Here is a 14907-nt window from a genome sequence, read left to right as displayed (position 1 = left end):
CCCAGTCGTAACAGGCCCAGCATCCTGAGTTTATTGGGGGAAATTACCCATTCTAAAAGCTGGAAATTATTATTGCCCTCAATAATAATGGGGCACAATATTTTTGAACACGTTATGAGTTTGATTTGAGTCTTTAAATTGCCCAGCTCATTCAATTGTACTACGGCACTCAAGAGTATTTTTAAGTATATCAAGGGTGCCTAAAGTATATGGATAGGTGCCCTTCTCTAACATTTGCATAAATATAAATAAATGAATACATACATTTCAAAACAGATCATTATAGTAGGGAAAATCAGATTTCTGGGATTCTGGTTTTAGAGACGTCACCAAGCAACACAGAAAGTGGCTTAGGTAACAGGATAGATGGATATCTAATAGCAATCATTCATTAGTGTCCTCTAGTGTGCTGGGTTTTACCAGATCTTGCTATGCCGCTGTCTCTATCCTCATTCTGCTCCCTCCCAGGCATGTCCATAGGGTTGCTGTGAACTGTAAAATAAGGCATACTAATTAGCAAGAGAATATACATTTTCTGTCCCTCTTTTTAGTGTTCCATTTAATTAACAAAACCAAATCATGCTCATCTCATTCCATTAATTTAGATATTTTTCAACACACTGTGCAAGACCATCACCAAGAGATGCTGTTAAGCTGAACAAGCCAAAACATTTATTTGAAAAGCTCTTACATATTTTTCTGAAGTCTGCCTCTTTATTTTAAGCACAAAAAGAACCAGACCCACATTCATTCTCTCTCCGACAAAAAGATTTTGGAGTAAAATTCTAATGTACCAAAAGGGTATTAGCCAAGCAGCTAAAGCCCTTTGTAAAAGACAAAAAGAGTAACATAGATTTTAGATGTGTATAAACCAGCAAGGTTGATAAAAGCTTTATATACAAGTCTGGACCACGTAATTAATAATTCTTCCAAAATATTTTACAAAAGTAGTCAGGGAGGAAAAGGATTACTATTAAAACTTTATATAGTGAATTGCTTGTTCAACTAAGCCTTGAGCAGCATCTGTATTCACAGCCAGTCCTTATGTGTACAGAAGATCAAAAAAGTGTCTCAATCATAACCTTAAATGTGATATATTTTACAGATCTGTGAAACACAAGCTACTCATCCATGGAAGTAAGACCCAGCCACTGAAAACAAGAATTGTTCATTTTATATGAACCAAAAGTGACACATTTCTTATAAATTTGGTTAAAACAAGTCCACATCTAAATTAGTTTGGAAAGCAACTAGTGTCAAATATTGCCTCCAAAAATAGATATGCACCATGCAAATGGGTAAATGTCTATAAAACAAAACTCATTAAGAGACCAGAACTTTTAAAGCATCAGTCCTGCTCTCTAGGATATGTGCTTAAAATTCCCACAAATGATAAAAAGCAGGCATCTCTGCTCACTTTACATTTTCCCCATGCCCTCCAATTTCACAACTGTATTTTTAAAGCGTATCTTATTTCCATGGCTACACTACAAATCCACACATCTCTGTTACATAAACTAGACTATGCACATAGCACACTGCAAACCTGCAAAGAAAGAGGCGCTCCGGATCAGGCGGAGCGGACCTTGTTCAGAGAACGCTCGCCTAGGGCTGCAAAGCTGTGAAAGACCTACATGGCAGAACGTAAAATACATATGAAAGAATGAGGTTAGTAAAGCAGAGCAGAGTCTGTAGAGGGGAAAAAAAAAGATATAAGCCAACATAAATGCAGACCAACAGATACAGAAGAATACAGCTCTTACGCTCAGCAAGAGGTACAATCCAAGCTGAAGTACCTATGGTTAAATCACTGTATTTCCAAATATTATTATTTTTTTAAAACAGGATCCAATTTTACATTACCTCCCATAAAAGGGACTTTTAAAATACAAATAATTAATTTATGCAGTAACTTAGGAACACCTACTAGCTCAAAACTTTAGCTTGATTCACAGATATTAAATTTAGCCTGATGTAAAACATTTGTTTTAATATGTCCATTGACAGAGTGGCTAGGGTACTCCACCTCCCAAGAAGATGAAAAAAAAAAAGCTTGAATAAATTAAGTTTAATAGAGTGGTGAGAAAAATTACAGGTCAGAATCACTGCTCATGAAAATTAAGAGTCAATACATGACATTAGTCACAAGAATGGTGAACAGAAAATAAACATTAACAACTTTAAAGCCATAGAAAAATTCATTATTGACCGGGAAGTTACAACAGGGAAATATGTTATACTTGTTCTACGTACGTAATAAAATAAAATATAATACTGACATTTTTAATTAGTTAATTGCCAGCTGCAACAAAAAGCTGAATTTGGGAAGCTATTGTGCACCCAAGGTTTTCTATGTAAATTGATTTAAAAAATTCAGAAGGCTGCACTTCAACTAAAGCTCCCTTCCCTTCTCTTTAAATGACTTAGGGACTAGCTTAAAAAAAAAAAAAAAAAAAAGCAGGCATGTATGAAAAGAGCAGTGTGTAAACAGTCCCCAACAAAAACACACAGAAACTTTTTTTATATCACGAGCTGGCAAGAGTCAGTGAGTTAGAAGCTTTTTTTTTCAAATTTAATTTAGTTATTACAAATGCTCCAGTTATAGATTAACTTCTTGGCCCTGTCTTGCCCATTGTTCCCTCTGCCTTGAAGTGGGAACTGTAAACAAACGCTGATGAAAGGATTGAAAGTTCGTGAGGTTTCACTGCGGTCTCTGTATTTTTGTTTCTTCTTCTGAAATGCTCTGTCATTTGTTAGCCGCGTACCTCTGTGACTCCCAATTGATGTACTGACACCTCCTATAGCAGCACACTAGGAGAGCTATTTTCCTTCTTTTTGCTGCTGTAGAAGGCCATCATTATAATGCTTTGCTACATCTAAATCACTGAATCGTAACAGTGACAATGTCCAAGTTTTAATTTTCCCTGTGGATTTTTTTGGGGGGGGGGGGGGGGAAGGAGGCAGGAAGGTGGGGGTTGGCATACTAACAATTTTGCCAGACAAAAGCCACTGTCTTACAAATTGCAGAGGAAAGGTGAGATTTTCAAATGTGCCTGAGTTAGGAACTTCTTTAGTTTGGCTCCTAACTCACTTAGGCACTTTTAAAAAAAATCTCACACAAAGCCCAAAGGAAATACTGAGTAATGAGGACGACGTACAACTTTGACTTTCCACATTTTGTGAACGTGGATGCATTTAATGGACAACAGTTTCAAACCCATTTACAAGGCTTCCCTTGTAAATGAATTACTGGCAAGAAAAGTAGCACAAGCCTATTATCATTATTATACCTCAATTAGCTTGCAAATGATGATGCAAGTTTTAAAGAAATGTGTGCCACAACAAGGAGGAAAAAACATCTGTTAATGTCTCTGAACCTTTTTAAAGCAGGTTCATTTCTGCAGTTTCAGCTATAAAATTGATTTTAATATAATTACTTAATTTCTGATCTAGCAAGGAACTCAAGCACATGTTTAAATTTAAGCACCAACGTCATCCCATTGAGATTCATGAGGACATGGATGGACCCTTGTTCCCAAGAACTAATGCCATTATTTGGAAGCCAAAACCCCATTTTGTGGTAACACGACATTCACTTAGCCTCAGAGGTCTGAATGCTAGAGCAGAAGAGTATGTATGTCACTGATAATCTTGGAAGCTGATCACTTAACGTTTTAAAATTAACTTTTTCCCGGCAATTTTATTCTAACTACAATAGAAACTTGGCTTGAAAATTAAATTTACTAATTAAGGGAAAGTGGTGCTTATATTGGTGTTTCCTGATATAGGTTGTACTTAAACCTCTAACCAAGATGGAAAAAAATGCTTTGTGTCCCATTACCAAGACCTAAGCTGTATGGCTTACTCTCCCCAAATCCATGCCAAGGTTTCCTTCTATAAAATCCCTTGCTACTGTTTCAGTGGGTTTTACTAGCTGCATAATAAATGTTCACATATGGAAGTTTTTACAACAGTTTGAAAATCTAGTGCTTATTCAATTAACAAAGATACTAAGAAAGAAAATAAGCTTTTAATTACCTATATTTCCAAGGAGTCCATTCATAATTGTACTATGGTCTGGCTTTAATGTATTACTGTCCTGATTAATGAACTCAAGACTATCCTGCAACCTAAAAAAACAAAACCCAACAAAATCAGTAATTCACATTTTGGTACAGTGCTGCCTGATTTATTGATAGCCTGAATGGAACAGACTAGCAACTAGTGCAGGCTTTCATTAAAGTTGTGGAAAAACCTCTACCACCTAAGAGTGTTCACAAAGCCAAGCCAGCTGTACAGTTAGCACATGCAAACCTAGCAGCAACATGGTGGGCCCCATCGAGGAGGCCGTGGTGAAGGTGGACAAGCTGGCCGAGGAGCACTCATGAGCCACTCGCTCCGTCATGCCTCTCCCCCACCGCATCCCCACCCAGCTCCCCAGGGCCCCAGCTGGGTGTCGTGTCGTATCTGCAGAGTATATTTAAAGTTTCCAATAAAACATCCGTCTAAAACAAAACAAAAACAAAACAAAAAAGTAGCTCAAAGACAGACCCACTCTGGAACACCTCACTCCCAACAGGTATTATTGAGTGCCTTCAACTCTCATTGAGTTCAGTAGGAATCAAAAGTGCTCAGCCCCTTGCAGGATCAGTCTCCAATTGCCAAAGTGCCAGCACCTGCGCTGAAGGAACAGTCCATCCCTTTGCTTAAGGCAAGGTGAGGCAGAGATGACCACAAGCAAACAGTGGAGAGGCAAGCCACAGGAAATAATACAAAGTTCCTTGTGATGTAGAAAAAAGAATGTTGAGGCTCCTGACATGATCAGAATTCTCTTCCAAGTAGTGCTTAGGTTGAGTTACTCAGATGCAATGATACTATTTCTAATGTACTCACGTGTTTAGACTTCCATAGATGCTACTTCCAGTTCGAGCTGTAAAAACCTTGCTAAGCATGAGCTGATGAGGGGAGCTATGAGACAATAAAGGAAGAGATCAGTACAGAAATATTGTCCCAAGACTTCCTTGTTTCTCCATTCACATCCCTTCAGATTTTAAAGGCTTAAATGTATAGCACGGCAATTAGCCTAGCATTATTATATGTCTAAAAACATTATCAGGATAAATACTATTTGTACCTGAACCTAGAAACTGCCTCTGCTCTGCATTGGGAACATTCAGTTGAATAACAATTTTACCCCAACACAGAATCTTGTGAAAAGGACATCAGTTTAAAAAAAATAAAAAAAATAACAACCAGAATGAGTCTCACCGGATCTGGTGAATTTTCAACGTAGAACCCTTGTAGCTCATGGCCACAGAGCCAAACATCATCTCCCCAAGCATATTGGCATCAGAAGAGCATCGAGAACCCTGCAGAACAAATCAGTTAATTATTTTGTTATGCACTTGAGCATTTCAAAAGCATGTTTTCAATTAAGGCCACACAGAAACAAGGAAAAAATATTAAAAAATGCTTTGCTCTGATGGATGCAAATATCAGGTACATTTGCAACATACCATGGTGTAGGCCATTTAAAAGCCTATGATTGGCTGAGATAAGTTCTACTCCAAGAAGCAATCTTAAGGTGGGTTTGTGGACTGAACCAATCAGTACAATTAACAGAACAAACCTATCTCTATGGGAGGTGCTGTGCATTTCTGTACTGGCTGCTGGCAGTTGTTACTGAAGACACAGCTGAGTCCTAAGGGTGGAGTGGAGTGTGATATATTCTCAGGAATTGATAAGGGATCAGTCCCCAATTTCAAGGCCTTGATTAAGGGGTAGAATTCTGCAGCCACAGGCAGGTTTGTATGAAATGCAACTTGTTTACAAAAATGTACAACTCCAACAGACTGCTATACAACCTATTTTCCCAATTAAGATTTCTCCTGTTTGCAACATAGGTAATTATAAAGAAAATTAGAAGACCTAAGTAGTCTGTGCAATATTACACATAATAGTACAGAAAGCATTTCTAGAGGTGACTGAGTGATGCAAAAAGGGATTTGTAATTATGCTCAAATAAAGTATTGATGAGTTTGATTCACAGTTATTCGTACAATCTTACGAGTTGTTGTTCAGGAGTATTCAGAAAGTCACTCTGGTATTTGTGAAACAGTTCACAAATACCGAAAGTCTCACAAACTTTAGTAACAATCATTTTCCATCTGAACCTTTTTACTAGCAGTAAAAGTTATTTGTAATTCATTATTTTCCTCTTTAAAAAGTTTCAACTATCCAGACAAGAAACAGAAAAAAATATCAGGTGACTTAAAGTGACCACTGAATAATGAATAGTAAATTGCTGAACAAAAACAGTTCACAGTCAGCTGAAATGTGGTCACAGACTATTCCCCCTCCCCTGGGTCTCCCTTTTCCACTGCAAACAAAAACTAGGTCTCCGCTTTTAAGGCCATTCATGGATTAGCCCCACCCTATCCATAATCTTTTATGTACAATCAAGCCTTCAACCCTCCACCCTTGCCTTGCCAATGATGCCAGCCAGCCTTGAACTCATCAGTCCAATCGTTCCTCAATCACCTTAGTGCTTTTGCCCAGGCCACCCCTTATGCACTGGGAGGAGCTCCCTGTAAAAATCCAAACAGACACTATATTGTCCTGCTTCAAAGGCTCTCCTTAAATCTCACTCTGGGCTTGGCTACACTTACAAATTTGCAGCGCTGCAGCAGGGTGTGAAAACACACCCTCTGCAGCGCTGCAAATTGCAGCGCTACAAAGCGCCAGTGTAGTCAAAGCCCCAGCGCTGGGAGCCACGCTCCCAGCGCTGTCCGTTATTCCCCACAGGGAGGTGGAGTACGGACAGCGCTGGGAGAGCTTTCTCCCAGCGCTGGCGCTTTGACTACACTTAGCGCTTCAAAGCGCTGCCGCTAAGTGTAGCCAAAGCCTCTGCCATTTACCAGATATTTGACAAAGGCAAGGCAGTGGGTGTGCTGTGTCTGCTGCTTATTACACTAACAATAATTGTGTCACTTATCTTGTGTTCCTCCCACATCTGTTGTATCCACCTGTTGTCTCTTGTCTTATATTTAGGTTGTAAGCTCTCAGTTTCTCCATTGATTACTGTCACTCACTAGTTGCGGTACTTTTTCCCAGGTGATATCATGCACTGAATAAGATCACCCTTTTTCATAATGCCACAATAATAGCACCTTTCCAGTCCTGTAGCACTTGTTCTTTTACCCATATTTCATTAGAGTTTTATTAGCTGCTCAGTCAGAATTTTCCCTCCTGCCTTCAGTACATCTGCTTGAATTCTGTGAACATCAGGCGTTTCCCTTGTTTGAGGCCTTTGATGACTTCTTTAATTTCATTGGATGTTATTGGTCCCTCTTCGATTTCTAACTTAGCACTGACATTTCACTCAAACCTGTGCATGATTGTTGGCTCTGGACAGTTTAATCTGAATGGAAATATTCTTTCCAGGCTTGTTCTTCATGCATTTTCAACATCTGTCCATGACAGTCATTGACGGGCATCACCTGTGATGACCTAGTCTTTCTGAGAGGTCTTTCACTATTCTATAGAGCTACTTGAAATCTCCTCTCTTGCGCTGCTGCTTCTGCCTCTGCAGCCTTCTTCTGAACCGGACATTTCTATATTGCCTGAATTTTTTCTTTATTTCTTTGTCCTTTCCTCTGCATCTGCCTCTAAGAGTTCTGCCTGTGTCTTGCACGATTCCTTTTTTGCCTTCAGGGTTTTCTGTTTGTCAGTTGCTGCCCATGTTTCAGATGTAATAATCTATGCACCTTACTTCTGTCCTCTTCGGAGGCCCACTACTTCCTCTGCTGTCTCAACTACCGTCTTCTTCCAGGTTGACCATCTGTCTTCCAGACTTCCATCAATCTGTAAAATACTGGAACGGTTGCTAAATGCAATCTGATCTGCATTTCTTTGTCCTGGAACTTCTCTATTGCTGTATTCTTTTTGTCCATCTTTGTGGTCTTTTTGAGTTTAAGTGGTAATGTGGCCTCTCAGAGATAATATCCGAGCCAACATCTGCTCCTCTGCTGACTCTGACATCCTTCAAAGACGACGCTCACCTCTTAGATATACACACATGGCCTCTCTTTACGGTGTTTGAGCCACAGAGATTCAAGAGACATTCATCATTATAAGTTATAAGCTTTCTGCTGCTGTGCCCAGGACACTTCCCAGCCAATCGAGTTGTTGCCAATTTGTGCATTGAAGTCACCTACCATCAAACTGAGGTCTTGATTAGGCATGTCATCCAATACTTGCTGCACCTGCTTGTAGAATGGATTCTTGTCACTGTTGCCTAATGTATTTGTTGGTCATATACTTGGGCTACATTTTACACTACAGAGCTTACAGCTGTAGTACTGCAGTGCAGATGCTCTATGGTGAGGGGAGAGAGCTCTCCCATTGACTTAATTAATCCACCCCCAACGAACGGCAGTAGCTCTCCTGCTGATGTAGTGCTGTCTACACCAACACTTAGGTCAGTGTAAATTATATCACTCAGGGAGGTGGCTTATTCACACCCCTGAATGACAAAAATTATACTGATGTAAATTCTAGTATAGACAAAGTCTTGGATTATTGTACATATGTTTTGTTTGCATCCTGGCTGTTATTCCGTCATTCACTGGCTCCCAAGCCAGCAGGGTTTTCGCTGTTATATTACCCAGCGTAATTCCTACACCTCTTTCATGGGTTCCTCCTCCTCAGCGTAAGATAATAGCACCATCTTGCCACTCCCCGTCTACCTCATGTCACTGACACCAAGTATGTTCAGATGGTATTTTTTCATCTCTCGTGCCACTTGTGCCAACATTTCCGTACTACACATAGTAAATACATTCGATGTGCCTACTCTTGTTACAGATTTGGTGGTCAGGATTCTGTGTCTCCAGTTCTCAGCTTCCTTTTGGCCTTCACCGAGATCTGTCATACTGGGGTTTTGAGCTCTATGTGCACCTACAGTCCTCAAGTAATGGCTTAACGGAGCTGCTTCTGTTGCAGTAAGGTTAACTCTGCTACTCTTAGCAACAGTGCCAGTCCCACGCTCAGATAAAAGAGTTGGGTTCTGCAGCTGCATTTGCGTCCCACTCAGGTAAAACCTTCCTGCAACACAAACTGTTCAGTTAATTATTGCAGCAAAGAAATTATTGCAGTTAATTATTATTAATTATTATTATTATTAATCCTGTTTATGATGTTGTACCAAAGGGCCAACCAAGAATGGAGTCCTATTGACCTATGCAATGTACAAACACATAGTATTAGACTTCCCTTCGTCATCTTCCTTGTCCCAAAGAGCTTATACGCTAATAACAATAATCATGTACACTGCCCAGCACAATGAGGTCTTAATTGGGACTATTTGACTCTACTGCAATATAAATTATTTTAAATTATTTACAACTGTAAGAGCACTTATGAAAATTGGGCTAAATTTGTAACAAATAATTTGACTAGCTCTGATTTGCTGCATTCCATCTCCTTTTAATCTTTATTTGGCAACTTCTGCCTTAAAATACCACAGTTCAGAATTTCACACATATTTAACACCTGGTTAAGAAAGATTTAAATCACCTGGCACCAGCTGAATGTGTCGCTATAAAGGATAATGTACACTTTCATGATTAAGCAGCAGGCAATGGCATTCACTAACATTAATCTAAACAGGTTCATCAGGGTTAAGTTCAGCCTCATCAGGAAGGAAGATGAGAGGAGGGGGTTGAGTACTGTTCTAAATGTGTGTGTGTGTGTGTGTGTGTGTGTGTGTGTGTGTGTGTGTGTGTGTGTGTGTCTTTTGCAGAAATTATTTCCTCAAATTACTTTTAGTAAATATAATTTCATATCACATACAAATCTCAACACTTCACTAATATCAGACAGGCCTACACCATAGTAATACCAGATATAATGTCTGCCAATGCATGGGGAAAAACAAACTGAATTATAGAATATAATAAAGAAACCATGGACTATCCTATGGAGAAAGTGCAATAGCAACACAGTATACAAGTATTTATTGAAAAACACGTGGGTTTGGAAAATCTTTTTTAGCCGAAGATGAAGACGGAACATGCAAAGAAGTTCTCGCCGTGTGGTATGAGTAGGGATGCTTACTTACCTTCTTTGCATATTAGAGAAATCAAGGGATGTTAATTCTTGTTTCCCAAATAATCCAAATATAAAAGCGAAGGCTCACAGAGTTTGTTCAATTGCTTCCTTAGGGCCTGATCCATGGTTCACTGAAGTTCATATGAGGTCTTTCCACTGACTTCAAGAGTCTTTGGATCAGGCTCACAATATGCAGTAGAACCTCAGAGTTATGAAAACCAGAGTTACAAACTGACCAGTCAACCGCACGCCTCATTTGGAACCGAAAGTTCAGAGTTACGAACATTTCAGCGTTATGAACAACCTCCATTCCCGAGGTGTTCGTTAACTCTGAGGTTTTACTGTATATGTAATGTTTAGGGGTTTGAGCAATTGTTTTTTTCTAGGTTCCAGCAGTGGGGTGTTCAGAGGACAAATATGGTGCCCCCTGAATGGCACATACTGAGGAAATAAGATTTTAAAATGAAGTAGGAATTCTAAAAGGGGAACTGAAAGAGTTTTTCTATAAATTAAAATATTTGTAAATATTCCAAAATAAGAAGTATCTGGGTATTTAAAAGCCCAATTAATTGTGAGTATCTGAAAATAATAATTAATTGCTGTTTTCAAAATACATTCTTTTTAATTCGTTGATCCAAACAGAAGCCTGGCCATAATCCATCTCTGCGGGCGTAATACCATGTGTATAAAGACACAGACATCAGGTCATGGGTCCCAAACCAAAAAGCATCCCTACAGAAGTCAACGAGACTTAAACAAATGCCCGGAGTTAAGAATGAGCTTCAGTGCTTTCCTGAATGAGGGCCTTAGAGCCTAAACTTTTCTTGTATGTGATCATCAGAGTGAGAAGAGCTATATGTTTACTGCTGATCGTTCTATGGAGATCATGGATTTTGGACAGGCTGGACCAATGGCTTCTTGACAAATTAAGGGTTGACTCAATTACCTATGCTTAATATTTTGCATTTGACACACTTCTGTCTATTGTTATTGTGCTGATTGCCTCCTTCAGTGCAAGGGAAGAGCACATGACGCCATGAGTAATCATGCATTTCCTGTTACTTGACTGGTGAGAGTTTGCCATAAGCGATACTGATTGAGCACAAAGGAGGAATGTCACGTCACATCATAGGCTAGATAAAGGACTGCACACAACAAGCAAAAAATCTTCAGACTAAAATTAAAAAGTTACCCAGGCCAATCAACTGAAGATGTTCTTGCGGCTGATAGAAACTCATGCCACTCTTTCCTCTCATCTATGTGCTGTCTTTCCAATCATATTCATAAGTAAGCAGGGTCACTTTTTGTACTCATGTTCTTTTTTGCCGGCAGTTCCTCTGGCTCCCCGCTAGCTGTGCCTGACCCTGACTAAATTAAATTCCCCAAGGACTCCCGGAGCTCAGACACTTCAGAGCTGCTGCACTTGGGCACTAGGCAAAACAACAACAAGCCACATCCTTTGACTTTGTCAACTCCAGATGGCGGAGCAAAGACTTTAGAACAACATTTGCAAATGTGGGTGCCTAAAATTAGATACTTAAGTGTGCTGATATTCACAGGGTACTAAGCATGCACAGCTCCTACAGAAATCTATGGGAGCGGGGTTTGCACACTCTCTGGGAAAAGTTAGACTAATTATTTAGGTGACAACCAAGTTTGGCCTAAATCTAAACAACTTTCCCAATGTCACAGAGTGAGCTAATGGCAGAATCAGAAACAGAATCCAGGCCTCCAGATCCTCCCTAGAAATAAGGAATATGTAAAGAAGGCCACTGGATTCTTCTACTTACCCTACCCATCAAAATAAAAACAAGGAGATATCATGAAACTCAGACAACTCATTTAAAACATAACACTTTCCGCTGCTTAGCTCTTTGAATCATCAAAGCAGTTTGCAAAAAGGATCCATTACTAAGGTCATAATATTTTAACAGAATACCTAACTTCTGCAACTCACTATCACCCCAGGAGCCCAAAAAAGATGGGGCATGAATAAAAATAGCAACTACCACTATAAAAATTGGAATGGTTGGGTCATTACACCAGTTGAATCTATTTCCCTATGTTAAGTTCTCCTCACACCTTCTATGGGCCATCTTAATTATCACTTCAAAAAGTTTTTTTTCCTCCTGCTGATGATAGCTCATCTCAATTGATTAGACTCTGCCTGTTGCTATGCATACTTCCACCTTTTCATGTTCTCTGTATGTATAAATATCCCCTGTCTGTGTGTTCCATTCTATGCATCCGAAGAAGTGAGCTGCAGCTCACGAAAGCTCATGCTAAAATAAATTTGTTAGTCTTTAAGGTGCCACAAGTACTCCTGTTCTTTTTGCGGATAAAGACTAACATGGCTGCTACTCTGAAACCAGTAATATTTGCATGATTTGGAAAGCCCATTTCTGACTGGTAAATTTATAGCATTTTAAATTTCTGCTTACTGCACATATTGCACAAAATAACCTTCTACACATTTAAACAGAATTGCAACACAGTTGTAAAACCCAGGGCTCATGATCAAACAAACCTTCAGCCTCGATGTGAGAAAAAAATACTAGGGCAAGATCCTGCGAACACTACCAGGTACAGTATGTTCTACTGTGTGAAGTCATCTACAAGTATTAGCAATATCAGACCTTATTTAGAAGCATCTGAATGTATTCTAGTGACATCTGTGAGTGCTTTAGATGGGACATAATCAGAATTCCACACAGCAGCCTGGGACAAAGCACCATATTTCATCTTCTAAATCACCTACAGCATAGTCCCATATATTTAAATAAAACTATTATAAAACGTGCTATTAGCATTATGTTATTGTATATGTATTATGTGCAACCTTTGCAGTTGGAAAGTGGAAGTCCCAATAACATAATGCTAATAGCATATTTTATAATAGCGTTTTTTAAATATATGGGACTATGCTGTAGGTGATTTATAAGATGAAATATGGTGCTTTGTCCCAGGTTGCTGTGTGGAATTCTGATCGATCTCACACACACACACACACACACACAAATACACACACACACACTTTATTCTCCAGTGCTAATCAGTGTTTGTACAGAGCCTGCCCAATTGACAAGAGAAATAAGTAGCTGTAGGTCGATACATTGGGGAGCATAATGTTCTCTTGGTTACATAGGACACTGTGGGGGTTCTGTTGTGCCACAGGAAGCACACCAAGAGAAATGGAACAGCTCCTCCTTTCAAAACCACACAAAATACCCTTCCAAGAAGGGCGAAGGGGCAAATAGGACTTCAGTCACCCTATTGAAACTACGGAGAAGAGCTGTACGGGAAAGAAAAGACAAAGGGAATACATTTCTGGTCAAATATAGCAACAGCTAATGTGATGATGAATAAAATCAATGCAGAAAGTTTGTTCATTTCTATCACCGATGGGTTAAGACATCAGTAGCGCTGTACCTCAAAATAAGATGCGTAAGGGGCAACTTCCCTCAAACACGCAATTAATTCATTACAAAGAGTATAAAGGCTCAGTTCTATTTTAGGATGGCTGAGTATAAAATGCCTGTGATCCATGGAAGCTGAGATGACAGAAATATATCCGTGTCAGATGACTCTGGCTACTCTTGTAACCAAAACCTCCACACTTTTGTAAAAATTAACTCAAGTAAGATAGCACTGTTACGTATCCTTCATCTACAGATTTACAGCTGTATGTTGTCACATTACCTTTTTTTTTAAAAAAAAAGTTTCCCCTGACATAGAACATTTGACTTTAAATAAATGTGTAATTCAGAATATTTAAAAATATCATGAAGCCTAGGGTCTGTCACTAGACAAGGGCCCATACAGGTCCGAATACTCAAAGGAACAAAATGTCCCAACCTACCATTATGGGTGCAAGTCTCATTTCACAGATGGGACTTATTCTCCAGGTCCTGTTCAGATATGGCCCAAAAGGGCAGACCTCTGATACTCTGCCATTCAAGGCAGCGCTCCTGAGAGAACAGTTTGCCAGGTTTTAGCGCCCTGGAACCCAAACCCCTAGTCTCGATTCACGATCCAACTGCGACCTTAGTCTAAACCTTAAAGAAAAACTCCTGCCTCAGGCTGTCTCTAATTTTCAGCATTTTAAAACATTCGATACATCTGTTGCAAAATTTGACAAGATTGAAATAATATAAAAGGATTCTCACCTGGTATTTTGGGCATTGGTCTTTCGTATCAGAAGACGAGGAAGATGAATTGATGGAACTGTCCAAGGAAGAGGAACTGTCTCCTCCAGGCTTCAGTTGGCAACATTTCCCAAAGACTCTCACCTGAGCATCACTACAGAGTTTCTGAAACACAGACCACATGCCTGTCATTAGTTTTCACATCCCTAAAATCATTGTTTAATGGCACTGGAACGATCTGGTCTTGTATTCCCAGTTTAGGAAGCGTATTTAGCGGCAAAAAGGTTATATGCCAAGGCAAACAGTAAGCAGAACGAGGATTTATTTCTCCTCCAGAGGAGGCTGGGCTGCTTTCCTTAGAAAACTGAACCGGGAGCTAATACAACGCTCCTTGTTCATTTTCTTAAGAAACTCCAGGCATTGAAGCTGCTTTGAAGTTTTACAGAGAATAATTACTGGGCACAGGAGCAGGAGATTGGGTGGCAGAGAAAAGGGTGAATACAGAGAGAGGAACAATAGATTCCACCTGCCTTCTCCCCACCTTACGTACATACTAGTAAGTGTTTATACAGTCTTGTGGTTGGCATAGCACTTCATAGATGCAGATGACAATTTTAAAAATTCAACTTTTTAACCCTAATGGTTGTGAAGA

General features: G+C 39.5%; 1 protein-coding gene across 1 annotated transcript in view; it reads right to left on the bottom strand.

Annotated features, from left to right (window-relative positions):
* FNIP1 (folliculin interacting protein 1) overlaps positions 1-14907 on the bottom strand; it is an 87655-nt gene that overhangs the window by 23504 nt on the left and 49244 nt on the right. The window contains 6 exon segments of the mRNA XM_045026508.1: positions 421-492; positions 1547-1630; positions 4039-4130; positions 4894-4968; positions 5269-5369; positions 14277-14420. Coding sequence (XP_044882443.1) covers positions 421-492; positions 1547-1630; positions 4039-4130; positions 4894-4968; positions 5269-5369; positions 14277-14420 — 568 coding nt within the window.

This window comes from Mauremys mutica, chromosome 8 (assembly GCF_020497125.1).
Source record: "Mauremys mutica isolate MM-2020 ecotype Southern chromosome 8, ASM2049712v1, whole genome shotgun sequence".
NCBI classification, from domain to species: Eukaryota; Metazoa; Chordata; order Testudines; family Geoemydidae; genus Mauremys; species Mauremys mutica.
This window is presented reverse-complemented; position numbering and strand designations above follow the sequence as displayed.